This window comes from Glycine soja, chromosome 3 (assembly GCF_004193775.1).
Source record: "Glycine soja cultivar W05 chromosome 3, ASM419377v2, whole genome shotgun sequence".
Classification (NCBI taxonomy): domain Eukaryota; kingdom Viridiplantae; phylum Streptophyta; class Magnoliopsida; order Fabales; family Fabaceae; genus Glycine; species Glycine soja.
Genome location: NC_041004.1, coordinates 7,381,126 through 7,395,790, shown reverse-complemented (window position 1 = coordinate 7,395,790; position 14,665 = coordinate 7,381,126). Strand labels below are relative to the sequence as shown.

General features: G+C 30.4%; 1 protein-coding gene and 1 pseudogene across 1 annotated transcript; one reads left to right on the top strand and one right to left on the bottom strand.

Moving 5' to 3' along the window:
• Positions 1-9: 9 nt before the first annotated feature.
• LOC114404900 lies at positions 10-4,717 on the top strand. Its single transcript, XM_028367628.1, has 4 exons — positions 10-156; positions 2,888-2,927; positions 3,873-3,981; positions 4,299-4,717. The coding sequence occupies exons 1-4, from the start codon at positions 10-12 to the stop codon at positions 4,567-4,569; spliced, it is 567 nt and encodes a 188-aa protein (XP_028223429.1). The 3' UTR covers positions 4,570-4,717.
• A 7,850-nt stretch (positions 4,718-12,567) lies between these two features.
• LOC114404899 lies at positions 12,568-13,912 on the bottom strand (annotated as a pseudogene).
• Between the last annotated feature and the right edge of the window lie 753 nt (positions 13,913-14,665).

Here is a 14,665-nt window from a genome sequence, read left to right as displayed (position 1 = left end):
TTGGTCATAATGGGTTTGACCTGGCCATGGACTGGCCCTGTAGTTCCTGCAACTCTTTTTCCATACTTGGTTGGTATAGTGGTCCAATTCAAATATGAGCAGATTGCAAGATATTGGAAGTCACCATCATGGGTTGCTATTCCTTTTATCTTTCATGTAAGACCAATCCTAATACCCTCTTTAATTAATCTCCCTGGATTTTGCATGCCTGATAAAATTGGTGTCACTAAACATTTTGATTGTCAGATTCTTTGAGTTTGTTAAATTTTAAATTACTTTAGTTCTCTCTTGCACTGGCTCTTAATCAAATGAAAATTATCAAATATTCTTATTGACTGAAAATTTTCAAATACTCTTATTCTTGCTTCTAAATTGATTATTCATATTAGCAAACTAATAAATCGTTTAATGCGCAGGCATATAGATTGCACCAAATACATCCAGCGACAAAATTTCTATGATTCAAAACAGAGTACCGTAATTTATCATAGGGAAATCTCCATCTCCACTACCCATATATAGGTTAGATGTTTGTCAAGCAATTTTCAATTTTAGATTTATAATATTGTATTAGAGACTTATTTGAGGTAGTGCAGTTTGAAAAATATGTTTAAAGATGTTGTCTTTCAAATGAAATATCTCAATATTTTGAAAGATTAACTGAAATACCCAGAGTTAAAAAGAAAGTATAGAGAGAATTATTGGAAGTATAACAGAATGAGGAAGATGAAATTATAAGTTACGTTGCTGATGCTGCTGAGGGTTTACAGCTTTATCCTCAGAAGTTGCATTGACAGAAGGTTAACAACTTTTTTCATAGTAGTATATCAGAAAGACTTGCAACTTTATTCATGTCAAAGTTGAAGTGAGAATGTTTAATTTGCATCTTTTTTCTATTAAAAAGTTATATGATATATAATGTTGGTCATAGTGAAATCAATAGCTTTGAATCCAATGATGTGTAGGTGTGTTCGGTTGAATCAAGTTAAATTTGAATTTATTTGTGATTGATAATTTGACATGTCTCCCGCAATCACTATTGACTTATTTGAGCACACATGTGAAAAATGATAATGTATATATTCATGAACAAGAGGGATATGGAGTTTTGCGGTTATACACTCTCCTGAGTTGTGAGTGGGAGCATGTATATATATAAATAATAAATATGTTAAATGTTGAGAAGTGGTGGTATTATATAATTCTTTATACATCAATATATATTATGCGGCGACTGCATCTATTTTTCTGCCTTTTTGGGTAATTTTTTATCTTTCTTTTTGGTTTGTTGGTAACTTTCCTAGTTTGTTTTTGCCTGAGTTTGTTTTGTTTTCCACTTTGGCTTTCCCCTTTTTTGTGTAATTTTCGATCTTTCTTTAAGGTCGATTCATCGGCTGCTTTTTCCAGTTTGGAAAATTATGTATTTGTATTTGATGTACCACACATTGTCTAACCAAATCCAATTCTCTCTCCATATTGTCTAACTTTTTCTATTTTCCCCCTTTTTTGATAGCACATTTTGCTACTGTCGGAATGAAATTCCACAACTACAATCCATTTCTACAGCAATGATGTTTATTTTCTACATGAATATTATTGGTAGAGCCAGAATTAAGCATTCTGTGGGTGGAGTGTATTTCTGATGCAGTTGAGGTGTGTTACACATAAATATTGGCTTTCAGATTTTGTTTTGATTGATATAAAATTAACTGGATGAATATATGTGTAGTATATACTGTTTTTGTTGCAACAACTACAAGTTGGAGGCAATTAACATGTCTCGATTTCTCATAATGGGTGCGAGAATATTTAAGAGATTTACCTTGTCATTTGACATCTTTAATGTATGTATGAGTGAGTTTTGAGTTTTCATGGTTTGAATTTGAATGAAATGAGTTTGTTTAATTTAATATGCTATAATAGTAATTTATAAGAAGATTTTTTTTATCTGTACCAATTAAATATGATATCACCAAATTTATAATACTTACCCATCTTATACCATCTTATAATGTGGGACCATCCCTTTAGTAAAAGAAACTACTTTATTTTACCAACAAAAAAAAACTATTTATCATAAATAAGAAATCATTTTATAGTCCATCTTTAAAAAAAATAGTGATTGAATGTCATTGTGTCAAGCTTAATAAGCAAAGATTCATGCACCCTTGAAGTAAAAAATGGGTAAGTATTTTCGTATTCAATACACTAGCACAAAGATAAGAACAAAGAGGAATATGGTGAAAAAAGTGATGGGATTTGCAGATAAGGTGTATAAAAAAGCCAACAAAAAAGGAAAAGTGCTCCCTTCGTGTTTCAATGTATTTGTTCTTTTCTTTTGTAATGTTTACTTTAATCTTCTTTACTCCTTACAAGGCGAAACAGAATTTGTGCCCTTGCAATCTCTGGTTAAAGAACATGTTATTTGCATATGTAGTTCAAATTCTCATACACATTGTATAAGATGAGGTTTGTCTCTATTGTTTATTGTTGTGGTTGTTGTTTTAGTTTCTGGGGGTGATTAGGATGGATAGACATTTTCTCAAGATTGGAGAAGTTTTTCTCAAATGGTCAAATTTCAATGTTGATAAATTTGATTTTGTAGCCTAGATTTTCATTGTTGGCATGAAATTTCAAAGGATTAGCTTAAGAGCATATATAAAATGGGGTATTTTCTTTTTATAAAAGGGTTATATAACTACGGGTGTGCAATTTATTTTCCAGAAAAGGGTTACATGAGGAGATAGACAAGGGGATTGTAAGGATGCTTTGTTATTGGTGATGCTTTATTAATCTGTTGTGGTACTAAGGTTTTATTTTTCTCCAACCTTATTCTTTTAAATTTGAAGGTGTAAGGAAATGATTTACCATTTCTTTGTGATTGCAGGTTGGCAATGGTTTATCAAAAGATTACAAAGCTCAGAAAGGTTTTAAGTTTGAACCTCTGTCCTTCCTTATTAAATTCTCCATGAGTTGTACCCATGGCTGAGAGCTTGACACGTGTACCCCTGTAGTTAACAAAGTTGGAATTTTGAAAACTTTGAAAGATTGATGCGTGTACGCTTTATTTCCCCAAAATTATTTTATCTTTCCATCTAAACTCACTCTCTCACTTTCTCAGCAGAAATTCATCGGCTCAGAAGCACAAGTTTTGGGCAGTTTGTCACTTTAGTGAAGAATGGAAGCCTTCAGGTCATTTTTTCCTTTTTTGTTTTCTGAAATTTTAACCGTTTCTTCTTGGTTTTTTGTTTGTCTCTCTCTCTCTGGTGTTGTAATTTGTAGTGTTGCATTGCTCTTCTGGCTTCGGATTTTTTTTAGCCATATTATTTTTTCCTTTCAGTTTTGCTTTGTGAGAATGGTTGCCTTATTTTTATTTAATTTTAATTTTTTTTTTCTGAAGTTGAAATTTAGTACTCTTTTATCCATCAAACCAAAATGCTACCCAGCTCATTATAAATCCTTCTTGACTCCCAAAGTTTTGTTGTTGCTTGCTCATTATAAATCACTTTGCCTTTGCCAGCTCACTCATACTATTTTGGATTTTCAAATTCATGTTGCTGCTAGCTACGGGGTAGTCCCAAAGGTATTTCCTTCTTTCTTTTTCTTTTTCTACAACTCATATGAAGTCACTGACCGTACTGTGAAGACTTGGCAAGTTAGTATTTTTCTGCATAATATATATTTTTTATGTGAAGAGATGAAAATTTATCTTGGATTAATTTCCATTTTATATGATATACGTGCTTCTTTTTCTTTTTCTTTCACTGCACCTTGGTATCTAATTTTTGTTTTTTTATTTTTATTTTCTTCCAACCTTTAATTTCCATTTTATATTATGTAAGTGCTTCTTTTTCTTTTTTCTATCATTGCAGTTTGGTCTCTAATTTTTATTTTTTTCCCAACCTTCCTTTTCTCTACGAGCATTTTCCGCTTTGGCCGAAGAATTTGTGAAGGGTTGTGTTCATGCAACGGTTTGATATGGTAAGTTCATTCCTTTTTGTCATTTTTATGGTTTTATCTTTGATGTATTTATTTTATCTATTTGTGAATGTTTCCTTCCACTTTGAAATTTCAGAAAAATGTGAATGTTCTTTCTCTTGAGGATAATCAGTGTAAAATGTTCTTTCTCTTGATGCATACTCCACGCTCAATTATCATCTATAATCATAATGGGATGAATATAATTGCCAAAAAATAGACGATGTCTATTTGCCCACCATGTGTTTGTGCTATTGCCACCACTTATTTGCCAAAGCAATTATCAATTCTTTATATGTTTTGGGTATTCCTTTAATTAGGTATGCAGCAGAAGATAGATGTGGAGTGGTTGTTAAAGAAGCAAATCGGAGTGGAAATATAGCAGGAACATGCCCATTGAAGGACAACGACATTCTTTTGACAGCAAGAGCTTTGGATGATTCCAATGAAGTAAGAAACACAATTGCTGTTGTGAATGAGTTGTCCAAGGAAATGAGACAAATTTTGCTTTCTCATCCTGCGAATCCTAAATGTGCTCCAGGAGGAAAGAACATAGCAAGTGTAGTCCTTTTAGGAGACTCTGGCATTTGAATAAAGGCTTGTTCTTTCATTTTATTTGATAATTGATACATTATCTTTCAAGCACTGACTTGATCCACAAAGAAAAAAACTAACTTTGATGCTTCGTAACCCATTTATGTATTATGCTACTTCAAAGGAGTACACATTCAACATGTAGCAATAATTAGCGATTAATTAATATCAAACTGTGTGTTTTACAATTTGAACTTTCCCATCTTTTTAGCATCACAGTATGTGGTTTTTGATTTTAAAAATATTAACTTTGAAGAGGAGGTGACTTGGATTTTGAACTCGGCCACAGAAGTGGTTTTGCTGTAAGAATAAACTATAATATAATGAACTGCAGTCGAACTTATATAGGCTCATGTATGTCCATTTATTTGCTGTATGCATCTATGACTAAATTGTATATTACAGGTTACCCCATTTTTAAATAGACATCATTTGTGGCCATGCATGTTAGCTCCAATAAAAGTAATTGTTGGCCTGCGCTTATCACTTGGTGTTGATATTCTAGATTCTTGTGGAACAACTGCAACCCATGCAACTTTATTAACATCTAAAGGATCAGCCACAACTAAAGGAGGCCAGTCACATGGGTATGACTTTCCATTTCTTCATATTAAGGCCATAATTTAATGGCTTTCTTCATACAAATTCCATTAATTCCATTGAACTCCATAACTTTTCGCTGCGTATTGATCCACAATTGTCTTTTTTGGTTTGGGAATTTGACAGGCACATGCACAAGAAATTTCAGAGTAAGTCTGATTTTTCACTTCAAATATTATTATTATTATTTTAGATGACCTGCAACTGAGAATTACTGTTGTGTCATCTTTTTACATCCATCAGAGTAATTAGTTAATTATAAATATTATCTTTCTTCATATTAATTTTAAGTCTATATTGCAATTAAAAAAAGCATGCAAAGTAACTTAACAAACAACCCGTGCATGTGCACGAGTTGCATACTAGTTTATTACTAAATCTCATTCCTATTTTGTAAGAATCAATCTGTAGGCATTGTTAAGGCATTGTTAATGTATTGTTCATTTTTTTTATTATTACAATGTTTAATATTGTATGATAATATTATGGATACATGATTAATTCAAAGTGACTTGACTAAAGTCTTCATGTTGTTGTAGCAATCTTCAAGATACAAACAACAAATTAACAAAAAGATGTCATTTAAATAGAAAATTCTACTAATCAAGTCATTCTAGAAAAAAAAATTAGCCAAAAAAACTCATCATCAATAATCATAACAACAACCAACAACCCATTTGATAGAACATGTAAACTATTAACTTCTATATCATTAACACAAAGTATATAATTCCTCATCATACTTGATTCAATTCATGTAGTAATAGTATATACCTTGTTTGCTAGTTGTGTCGTTGCCAAATTCAAATTTGTTAACACCTTTTCCACCATGCATCTTAAAAACTTTGAACCAGTTACTAATTCCAGTTAAAGTTTCCTAAAGACAAATCAAAGATTATGTAATATACACAAAAGTTGTCGATCTATAAGAAGGGGGCACCTTCATAAAAATATTTACAGTAATAAGGAGTTTATTCAAAACTTACATGTAAACAACACACACACACACACACACACACACACACACACACACACACACACACACACACACACACACACACACACACACACACACACACACACACACACACACACATATATATATATATATATATATAATATCAAACATTGTATAATCAAATCTAAAACCATCAAACTAACACCCTAGGAGGGCAACAAAATAAAAGAAAAAAAAACCTTGCACCTGGTTTTGGAAGAAAAAAACATGTGATTAGTTGAAGGCTATAGTGATAAAATTAGGCTATAGTTTGGATTTTAAATTTGTATCATATCTAGTGGTTTAGTTTCTTCAAAAGTGTTATTTTAGAATCTATGCAATTTGAGGCTAGACCCTAGCCTGGAATTGGATATTCCCACTTTCAACATCCAACCCTTTATTGCATATTTTTTTTCATGAAAACCTTAACCCATTCATTTACTCGTACTTTCGTAATGTTGTCATCTCAAGACTTTCAACAATGACACGAGATCTACTCCACTTCCCCTCCTTCCCAAAATCTTAAAACTCAAATTGAAGTAGGAAAGAACTCCTAAACCTATCTTTGTAGAAAGAAAAACATAAAGAGGAGAAGAGAGAATAGAAGAGATGGAACTTAAAGTTAGAATAAAAAAGAATGAGAGAGATATATAGAGACTGAATAGGATGTTACTAGAGAGAATCAGATGCAGGAAGAGATAGTAGTTACATTTTTTTTTGTTACTAAAAAATTATTTGTTACAATATGAAAATGATAGGACAAGAAAATAAAAAAAATACAACAAATAAGAACTTGAATAAATTCAGATCAATATCTTCATCTTATAGTAATGTGAATTCTGGAATAACATATGTTGCGACAAATGAACCTCTCTCTTCCTTCATTAAATATATATAACATGAGATTATTGTTAATGGTAAATGATGCCCAACAAAACATATCTAATATATATTTAATAAATCTTTAATGTCATCAATTAATTATAATATATTTAATATCATTAATTAATTAACTTTAATGTCATTTATCCACTATAATATATTTACTACCTTTATTAAACAATCTCAAAATAATTATCGTATTTGGAAAAAGAAATTCTAAAATAAGTATCATATTAACTTTTCAATGTAATATTAATTATTTTTTCTGCTAATACTCCTAATAAATTTCACTTTAATTTTTCAATCTAATACTAATATATTACACCTTTCATCTCATTATAATTATTGTCTTAGGTGGTCTTAAGCAAACTAAGAAAAACCAATAAATAAGATAAAAATAATTTTATAAAATTAATCTTATTATCACTCATTCATTTTGATTTTGTAGTCCATATCATTAATATTACAAGAGTTATAAGTGGAAAAAATAATAATTAATGTAACATTAAAAATCTAAAATAAAAATTATTTTAGAACAAATTTTTTCTTCTTACGTGAGGATTAGTATAGATAGAGGGAGTACTTTCTTTCGTTTGTTTAATAAGGTTAGTTTTATAAAATTATTATTCTTTATTTAGAATAATTTTTAAAAATAGGTGAAACAACCTAAGACTAATAAATAGGTGAAAAAATATTTTAAAAAACTAACATTATTAAATAAAAGAGAGTAGTTCCTCAATCCCATAATAATTATCAAGTAAAAAAAAGATTATTTTGAAATAATTATCATTTCAATTTTTCAATGTAAAATTAACTAATGTTTTTCCACCTATAACTCTTATAATATTAATGATGTGGGCTACAAAAACAAAATGAATAAATCATGATAAAATTAATTTATAAAATTGTTATTCCCTGTCATCTATTTATTGATTTTTCTTGGTGTGTACAAGACAAGCTTAGATGATAATTATAATGACATGAATGGGGTAACAAATTAGTATTACAATAAAAAATTAAAGATTTTAGGAGTACTAATAGAGAAAATCAATTAATATTGCATTGAAAAAGCTAACTTGACACTTATTTTAGAATGATTTTTTTTACAAATAGAATACTTATTTTGGGATAGAGTGAGTGTTTAATAAAGTTAGTAAATGTACTATATTGAATAAATGACATTAAAGTTAATTAATTAAAGATACTAAATATATAATAATTAATTGATGACATTAAATATTTATTGAAAATATATTAAATGAGTTTTATCAGGCATCATTTACCCTTCGGAATAATATCATGTTATATATTTAAGGAAGGGAGAGAGAGCTTTGTCATAACCTATGCTAGCTATTCTGAGTTTCTCACTACTATAAGATGAGGATATTGATAAAAACCTTATTCCTTTTTTATTTCAAATGTTGATATAGGAGAATTCTGTTTATATTCACAAACATCAAAATCTTTTTTTTTATTTTTTTTAATAATTTTTAAAATTTAATATATTTATTGTGTATCGGTTATAAAATAATTGTTTGAACAATATAAAACTAATTAAATTTAATGTATAAGAAGCAATTGGGTATATTCATAAAGCATGTAAAAATAATTTTAGTGAAAGTATCTATTATTTTAATTTATATGGATTCATAGAATATGTAAAATTAAGGGAACTCGAACCTCTGGAATAAGAGAAGATCGATTGTTGTCACTGGTAGTATTGATAGTAAAACGATTACTTTTATTAGATTCTTTATAGAATCATCATAATATAAGAAAAATATGTATTGAATACTAATGATATATGGTCACGCATGATCTTGAGCGAGTGCATGCTAGTTACATAATTCGTAAATAATATTAGTTTTGTAATTCGTTAATCGAAAACCTTGTTTGAGACTCTATGCCAAGTTATAACATATAGATTCAATACATCTTTTTTTTTATATTATGATAATTATTGAGAATGCAATATAAGCAAATAATTAACTAGAAATATTCATAACGTTTACTCTAGATTCAATTCATGCAGGAATAATATATACCTTGTTTGCTAGCAGCATCGTTGCCAAATTCAAATTTGTTAACACCTTTTCCATCATGTATCTTAAAAACTTTGAACCAATTCCTAATTCCAGTTAAAGTTTCCTAAAGACAAACCAAAGATTATTTAATATACACTAAAGTTATCGATCAAGAAACCAATTGAGCATCTAACCAATTCACGCTTTCAAGGCAAATAGTTTCAATGCAAGATATAAGAAGGGGGCACCTTCATAAAAATATTTACAGTAATAAGGAGTTTATTCAAAGCTTACATGTAAACAACATACAATATCAAACATTGTATAATCAAATCTAAACCATTAAACTATCACCCTGGGAGGGGCAACAAAATTAAAGAAAAAGAACTTTGCATTTGGTTCTAGAAGAAAAAAACACATGATTAGTTGAAGGTTATAGTGATATACCTGGGCTAGTTTGGATTTTGTGACATATCTGGGGGTTTATATAGAGAGAGATATATATAGAGATTGAATAGGGATGTTACCAGAGAGAATTATATCTAAAAAGAGATGGTAGTTGCACTTTTTTGTTACTAAAAGAATTATTTGTTGCAATATGAGAATGATAGCACCTGAAAATAAAAAAAAAAAAATACAATGAATGAGAACTTAAATAAATTCCTATGAATATCTTCATCTTATAGCAATTTGAAACCGGGAATAACATAGGTTGTGCCAAATGAACCTCTCTCTTCCTTCATTAAATATATATATATATATATATATATATATATATATATATATATATATATATATATATATCATGAGATTATTGTTGATGTTAAATAATGTCCAATAAAACTCATTTAATATATATTTAATAAGTATTTAATGTCATTAATTAATTATAATATATTTAATATCATTAATTAATTAAATATAATGTTATTTATTCAATATAATACATTTACTAACTTCATTAATCTCGGGCTCCGTTCCAAAATAAATATTGTATTTGGAAAAAAATGATTCCAAAATAAGTGTTATATTAGCTTTTCATCGTAATATTAATTTATTTTTTCTACTCATACTCCTAATAAATTTTACTTTAATTTTTCAATGTAATACTAATTTTACTCCTTCCGTCTCATTATAATTCATCTTAGGTTGTTTTAAGTAGGCGAAGAAAAATCAATAAATAGATGAATGATAATAACGATTTTATAAAACTAATCTTATTATCATTTATTCATTTTGCTTTTGTAGTTTATATCATTAATATTATCAGAATTATAAGTGAAAAAAATTAATTAATGTTATATTGAAAAACTAAAAAGACAATTATTTTGGAATAAATTTTTTGTTCTTACAAAGTGTTTAGTATGAAATTAAGGGATTGTTCTCTTTCATTTATTGAATAAGGTTAGCTTTATAAAATTATTAAATAAAAGATGATAGTTTCTCAATCTCATAATAATCTTCATGTAAGAAGAAAAAAATTTCCTTGAAATAATTTTTATTTTAGTTTTTCAATGTAACATTAACTAATTGTTTTATACCTATAACTCTTATAATATTAATGATATGGGCTACCAAAACAAAATGAATAAATGATGATAAAATTAATTTTGTAAAATTGTTATTCTCTACCATGTATGTATTATTTTGTTTGTCTGTTTAAGACAAACTAAGGTGATAATTATAATGGGACACATGGAGTAAAATTAATATTATATTGAAAAACTAAAGTTAAATTTTTAGGAGTATTAGTAGAGAAAAGCTAATATGTCACTTATTTTGGAATTTTTTTTTTCTAAATAAGATACTTATTTTGGGATATAGGTTAAATAAAGTTAGTAAATGTACTATATTGAATAAATGACATTAAAGTTAATTAATTAATGATATTAAATATATAATAAATAATTAATGACATTAAATATTTATTAAAAATATATTAAATGAGTTTTATTGACTTCATTTACACTTCACAATAATACCATATCATGTTATATATTTAAGGAAGGGAGAGACAGGTTTGTCATAACCTATGTTATTTCGACACTACTAAAAAATGGTTTATTGACTTCATTTACACTCAACAATAATACCATATCATGTTATATATTTAAGGAAGGGAGAGACAAGTTTGTCAGAACGGGCCAGTTTGGATGTGGCCCAAAAGATCTTTTATCATCTTATCTACTGAAAAAAGATCTTTTTTATTTTTTAAGAGTGTTTGGTTATTTTTTTTTTAGCTTTTACAAAAGCAAAAGCTCTCAGCAGATCTTTCTCTTAAGCTCTGATTTCCAGCTTCTCAAATCTCTTTTTCGGGAATCTGATCCCAAAATAAGGCTTGGACAATAATGTCCTCAAGAAAATTTCAAAATGACAAGCATATCCTCCTCATTTTTCTGAACCCTAAAATTTTCTCTCGTTCCTGAGAACTTGCCGTGCTGTGCCTTCCTCGAAAATTTTCTCCCATGCTTCCGATCTCCTTCGTCATCTCTTCCGATCATCCTTTGTCATTTTTTCTTCTTCCTTTGTTAGCATCACAGGTTTTTTTCTTCGTCATTCTTTTTCTTCTTCCTTCGTCACTTTTTCTTCTTCCTTTGTATGCTTTTGTTTGTTTCGTTAAGCTTGTGAAATGTCTCTCAATCAAGTTCCTGTGAAAAGAAAGAAAGCATAATGGTGTGATAAAAATACTGAGATTATGTTGAAAGTGTGCATAGAAGAGGTGAATGCTGGAAATAAACCTCACAACCACTTCACTAAGCTTGGTTGGGCAAATATTGCAGAAAAGTTCAATAAGGCAACAAATTTGAGATATGAATATAAGCAATTCAGAAATAGGTGGGATTCTTTGAAAAAAGAATGGCAATTATGGGCTAAGCTTATTGGGAAGGACACAGGTCTTGGCTGGGATGGGGAGAAGAAAACCATTGCAGCTAGTGATGAATGGTGGGAAGCCAAAATTCAGGTATGTGTTATTCAACGAAAACCATTGCAGCCTTCTTTTGTTCTTTTGTTTTTTATGTGTGATTCTTGATTTTGATTTTGATTTTTATGTGTAATTCTTGATTTTGATTTTTATGTGTTATTCAACGAAAACCATTGCAACCAGTGTAGTGACAAGAAAACTGAGGTAGAACCAACCTCGCCTATTATTTATTTTGATTTTTGTTAAATAGACATACATATCATTGAAGAATAGTTGCTCAATATACTAGTGCTGGAACTTACACTTTTGTCAGTTTGGGAATAAATAGAAGGGTATATTCAATTTTCTAGTTGTGATTTCTTTGCCTGAATGTGTATGCAAGGACAAAATAGAAGAAGCAAGTAAAATCAAATATATTTGACTGATGAATTGTCTATATGACTTATGAACTAATCAACAAAATGATTAGATAAGTAAACTATTTTCTCCTCTTGAAATCCTCATCCGAATCCACACTCTTGAGTCTTCTGTGTTCCACAATCCAGAAGAATGAGGTGAAATTTATTGTATTAAACTTCAATTGTTTTCTGATTGAGAGTTGTTTATCTCCATCTCTCCTTCTCCACAAAATCAGCATCAAGGAACCTGGCAACAAAAGTCCATAGTTTATATACATCTTCAAAATTAGCCAGGAAGCTTAATGCAACAGTAACCACAATTACTCCTAGCTCATCTCTATCTTTCTTCTTGTTGGTGGTAACTCCTTGGACTCTTCCTTCTTTGGTCTGTAGAACTTTCCCCTTGTCTTCTGCATACTTATCTGCAAACCAAACATGATGAAGAAATCCATAGCTAAGAGATATATTGTTCCTATCAGCAAGCTTCTGTACAAGGACAGGCTCAACCTTTTCACCTTTCCAATCAAACACATTGAAAGCCAAAGCAGGTCCCCTATCAAATTTCACCTTAGGACCATAAATCTTGACTAGGGGAACCCCTTCTGCATTAAGGTGCTTCAGTTTCATCATGGAGTTCACCAGCCAATTTATAAGGTACCTCGTTCTATTGGTGATCATTATCAATCCCAAAGAGTCCACTTGATCCAAACACCTGCACTCAATGTTAAACCCCCCATTCTCACCACTATCTTGTGCTTTCTTACTTTGAAGGCTCTCAACTAGTCCTTTTGCTTCCACACTTCCAGAACCTTCTTTTGGTTTTGCAGGTGCCACTATGTGCCTTGGCTCCTCTCTTCTCTGAGCAACTAATCATTGCTTCCACTGCCTCATTCTCATAGTCATAAGCTGAGGTTCTGTTTGCTGTGAAAACCATGAAGTAGTCATTGTCAGAAATGTTGAGGAACTTCATTATTCTTCTCCTCATTGCAGACTCAAACTCTGATTCCTGTCCCCCATGAAGCAAAAGTGTCTTCAGATTCCCAGTCTTGTAGGATATGCTAAAGAAGGGAATATTATCAGAATATTGGGGTGTTGAAGAAGATGCAAGTTGGGTGTTTGAGGTGTCATGGTGGTGTTGGCATTGGTAATAGGAGAAGAGGCCAATACCAATGTAGTCAAGGCATGATTGGTTGGAGAAAGAGAGGTGGTAATATTCTTTGGCTCTCACATGGTCCACTTGATCAGTCTCGGAGTATTGAGGATACACTTTCTTGAACCCACTGAATGATTCATGCAGAGAAGGAAGGGACTCATGGTTGGTGAATTTGGTGTTTGGGAAGATTGAGGATGTTGTTGTAGCTGCAAAGTTGTGTCTACACTCTGCAGAACTGTTTCTAGGTTTGGCTGTTGTGTTCTGAGATTGTGGTGGTGGTGGTGGAGGGTTGAACAATAAAGAAGTAGGGCAACACCCTTGAGGGCATGCTAGAGGTGCCTCATTTTGACCAAGTGATTGCATCTTTTTTTCCTTCTTTGCACTCACAAACAATTGGATTTACTGATAGAATGTGTTTGAAGGAGTGTGTTCATATCACTCCTCTAACAGAAATTGAGCTAAAACTGATAAGGCAGCTCTCAACTAGTCAATCTCTCTATTTTCGGATTAGCAATCCCACATAAAACTAAGTCAAATAGAAGAAGCATTTTCTTCATAAGCAAGATACAGGAAAACCAGAAAAATCATGTATAATGAACAATTTATTGGCAAAAATTATAAAAAGAAAGATAAATAGGATTAGCTTTTGAAAGCTGAATTGCAGGCATACAATAGAACAGATCTCACCATAAGGCTGTATCCAACTAACAGCAAGAAGAGAAGGCTCAAAATTGAAATGGCAGAATGAATTTATTGACAAGCACGTTAAGAAACTATTTGCTAAAATATACCTAACACACTGCAGTTTTAGAACCTAGAGACTAACAAAACATGTGAAGAGCTAATGCAAAATGCAATGCTAATCCCAACATTAAATTTTCAAATTAGGAATAAAGGGAGGTATTGACAGTTGGTTGAGTCCTCCAGGATCTTGTAAGGAAAGAGGTATAGATAAAGAAAACCAAAAATCAGGAGCCCAAGTAACACAATCTTTACACACTAGTTTGAAAATTGTGACTTGTACTCAATTGAAAGCATCCAAAAGGCCAACAATCCCAATGCCCAATCAAAACCCAAAATTGAAAGTGGTAAAAACTGAAAATCCATTTTCTTGGG

Coding starts and splice junctions, on each gene's coding strand:
- LOC114404900 (XM_028367628.1), top strand. CDS start 10: ATGGGTTTGACCTGGCCATGGACTGGCCCTGTAGTTCCTGCAACTCTT. Junction 157..2,887: donor CTATTCCTTTTATCTTTCAT/GTAAGACCAATC, acceptor TTGTGATTGCAG/GTTGGCAATGGTTTATCAAA. Junction 2,928..3,872: donor AGATTACAAAGCTCAGAAAG/GTTTTAAGTTTG, acceptor CTATCATTGCAG/TTTGGTCTCTAATTTTTATT.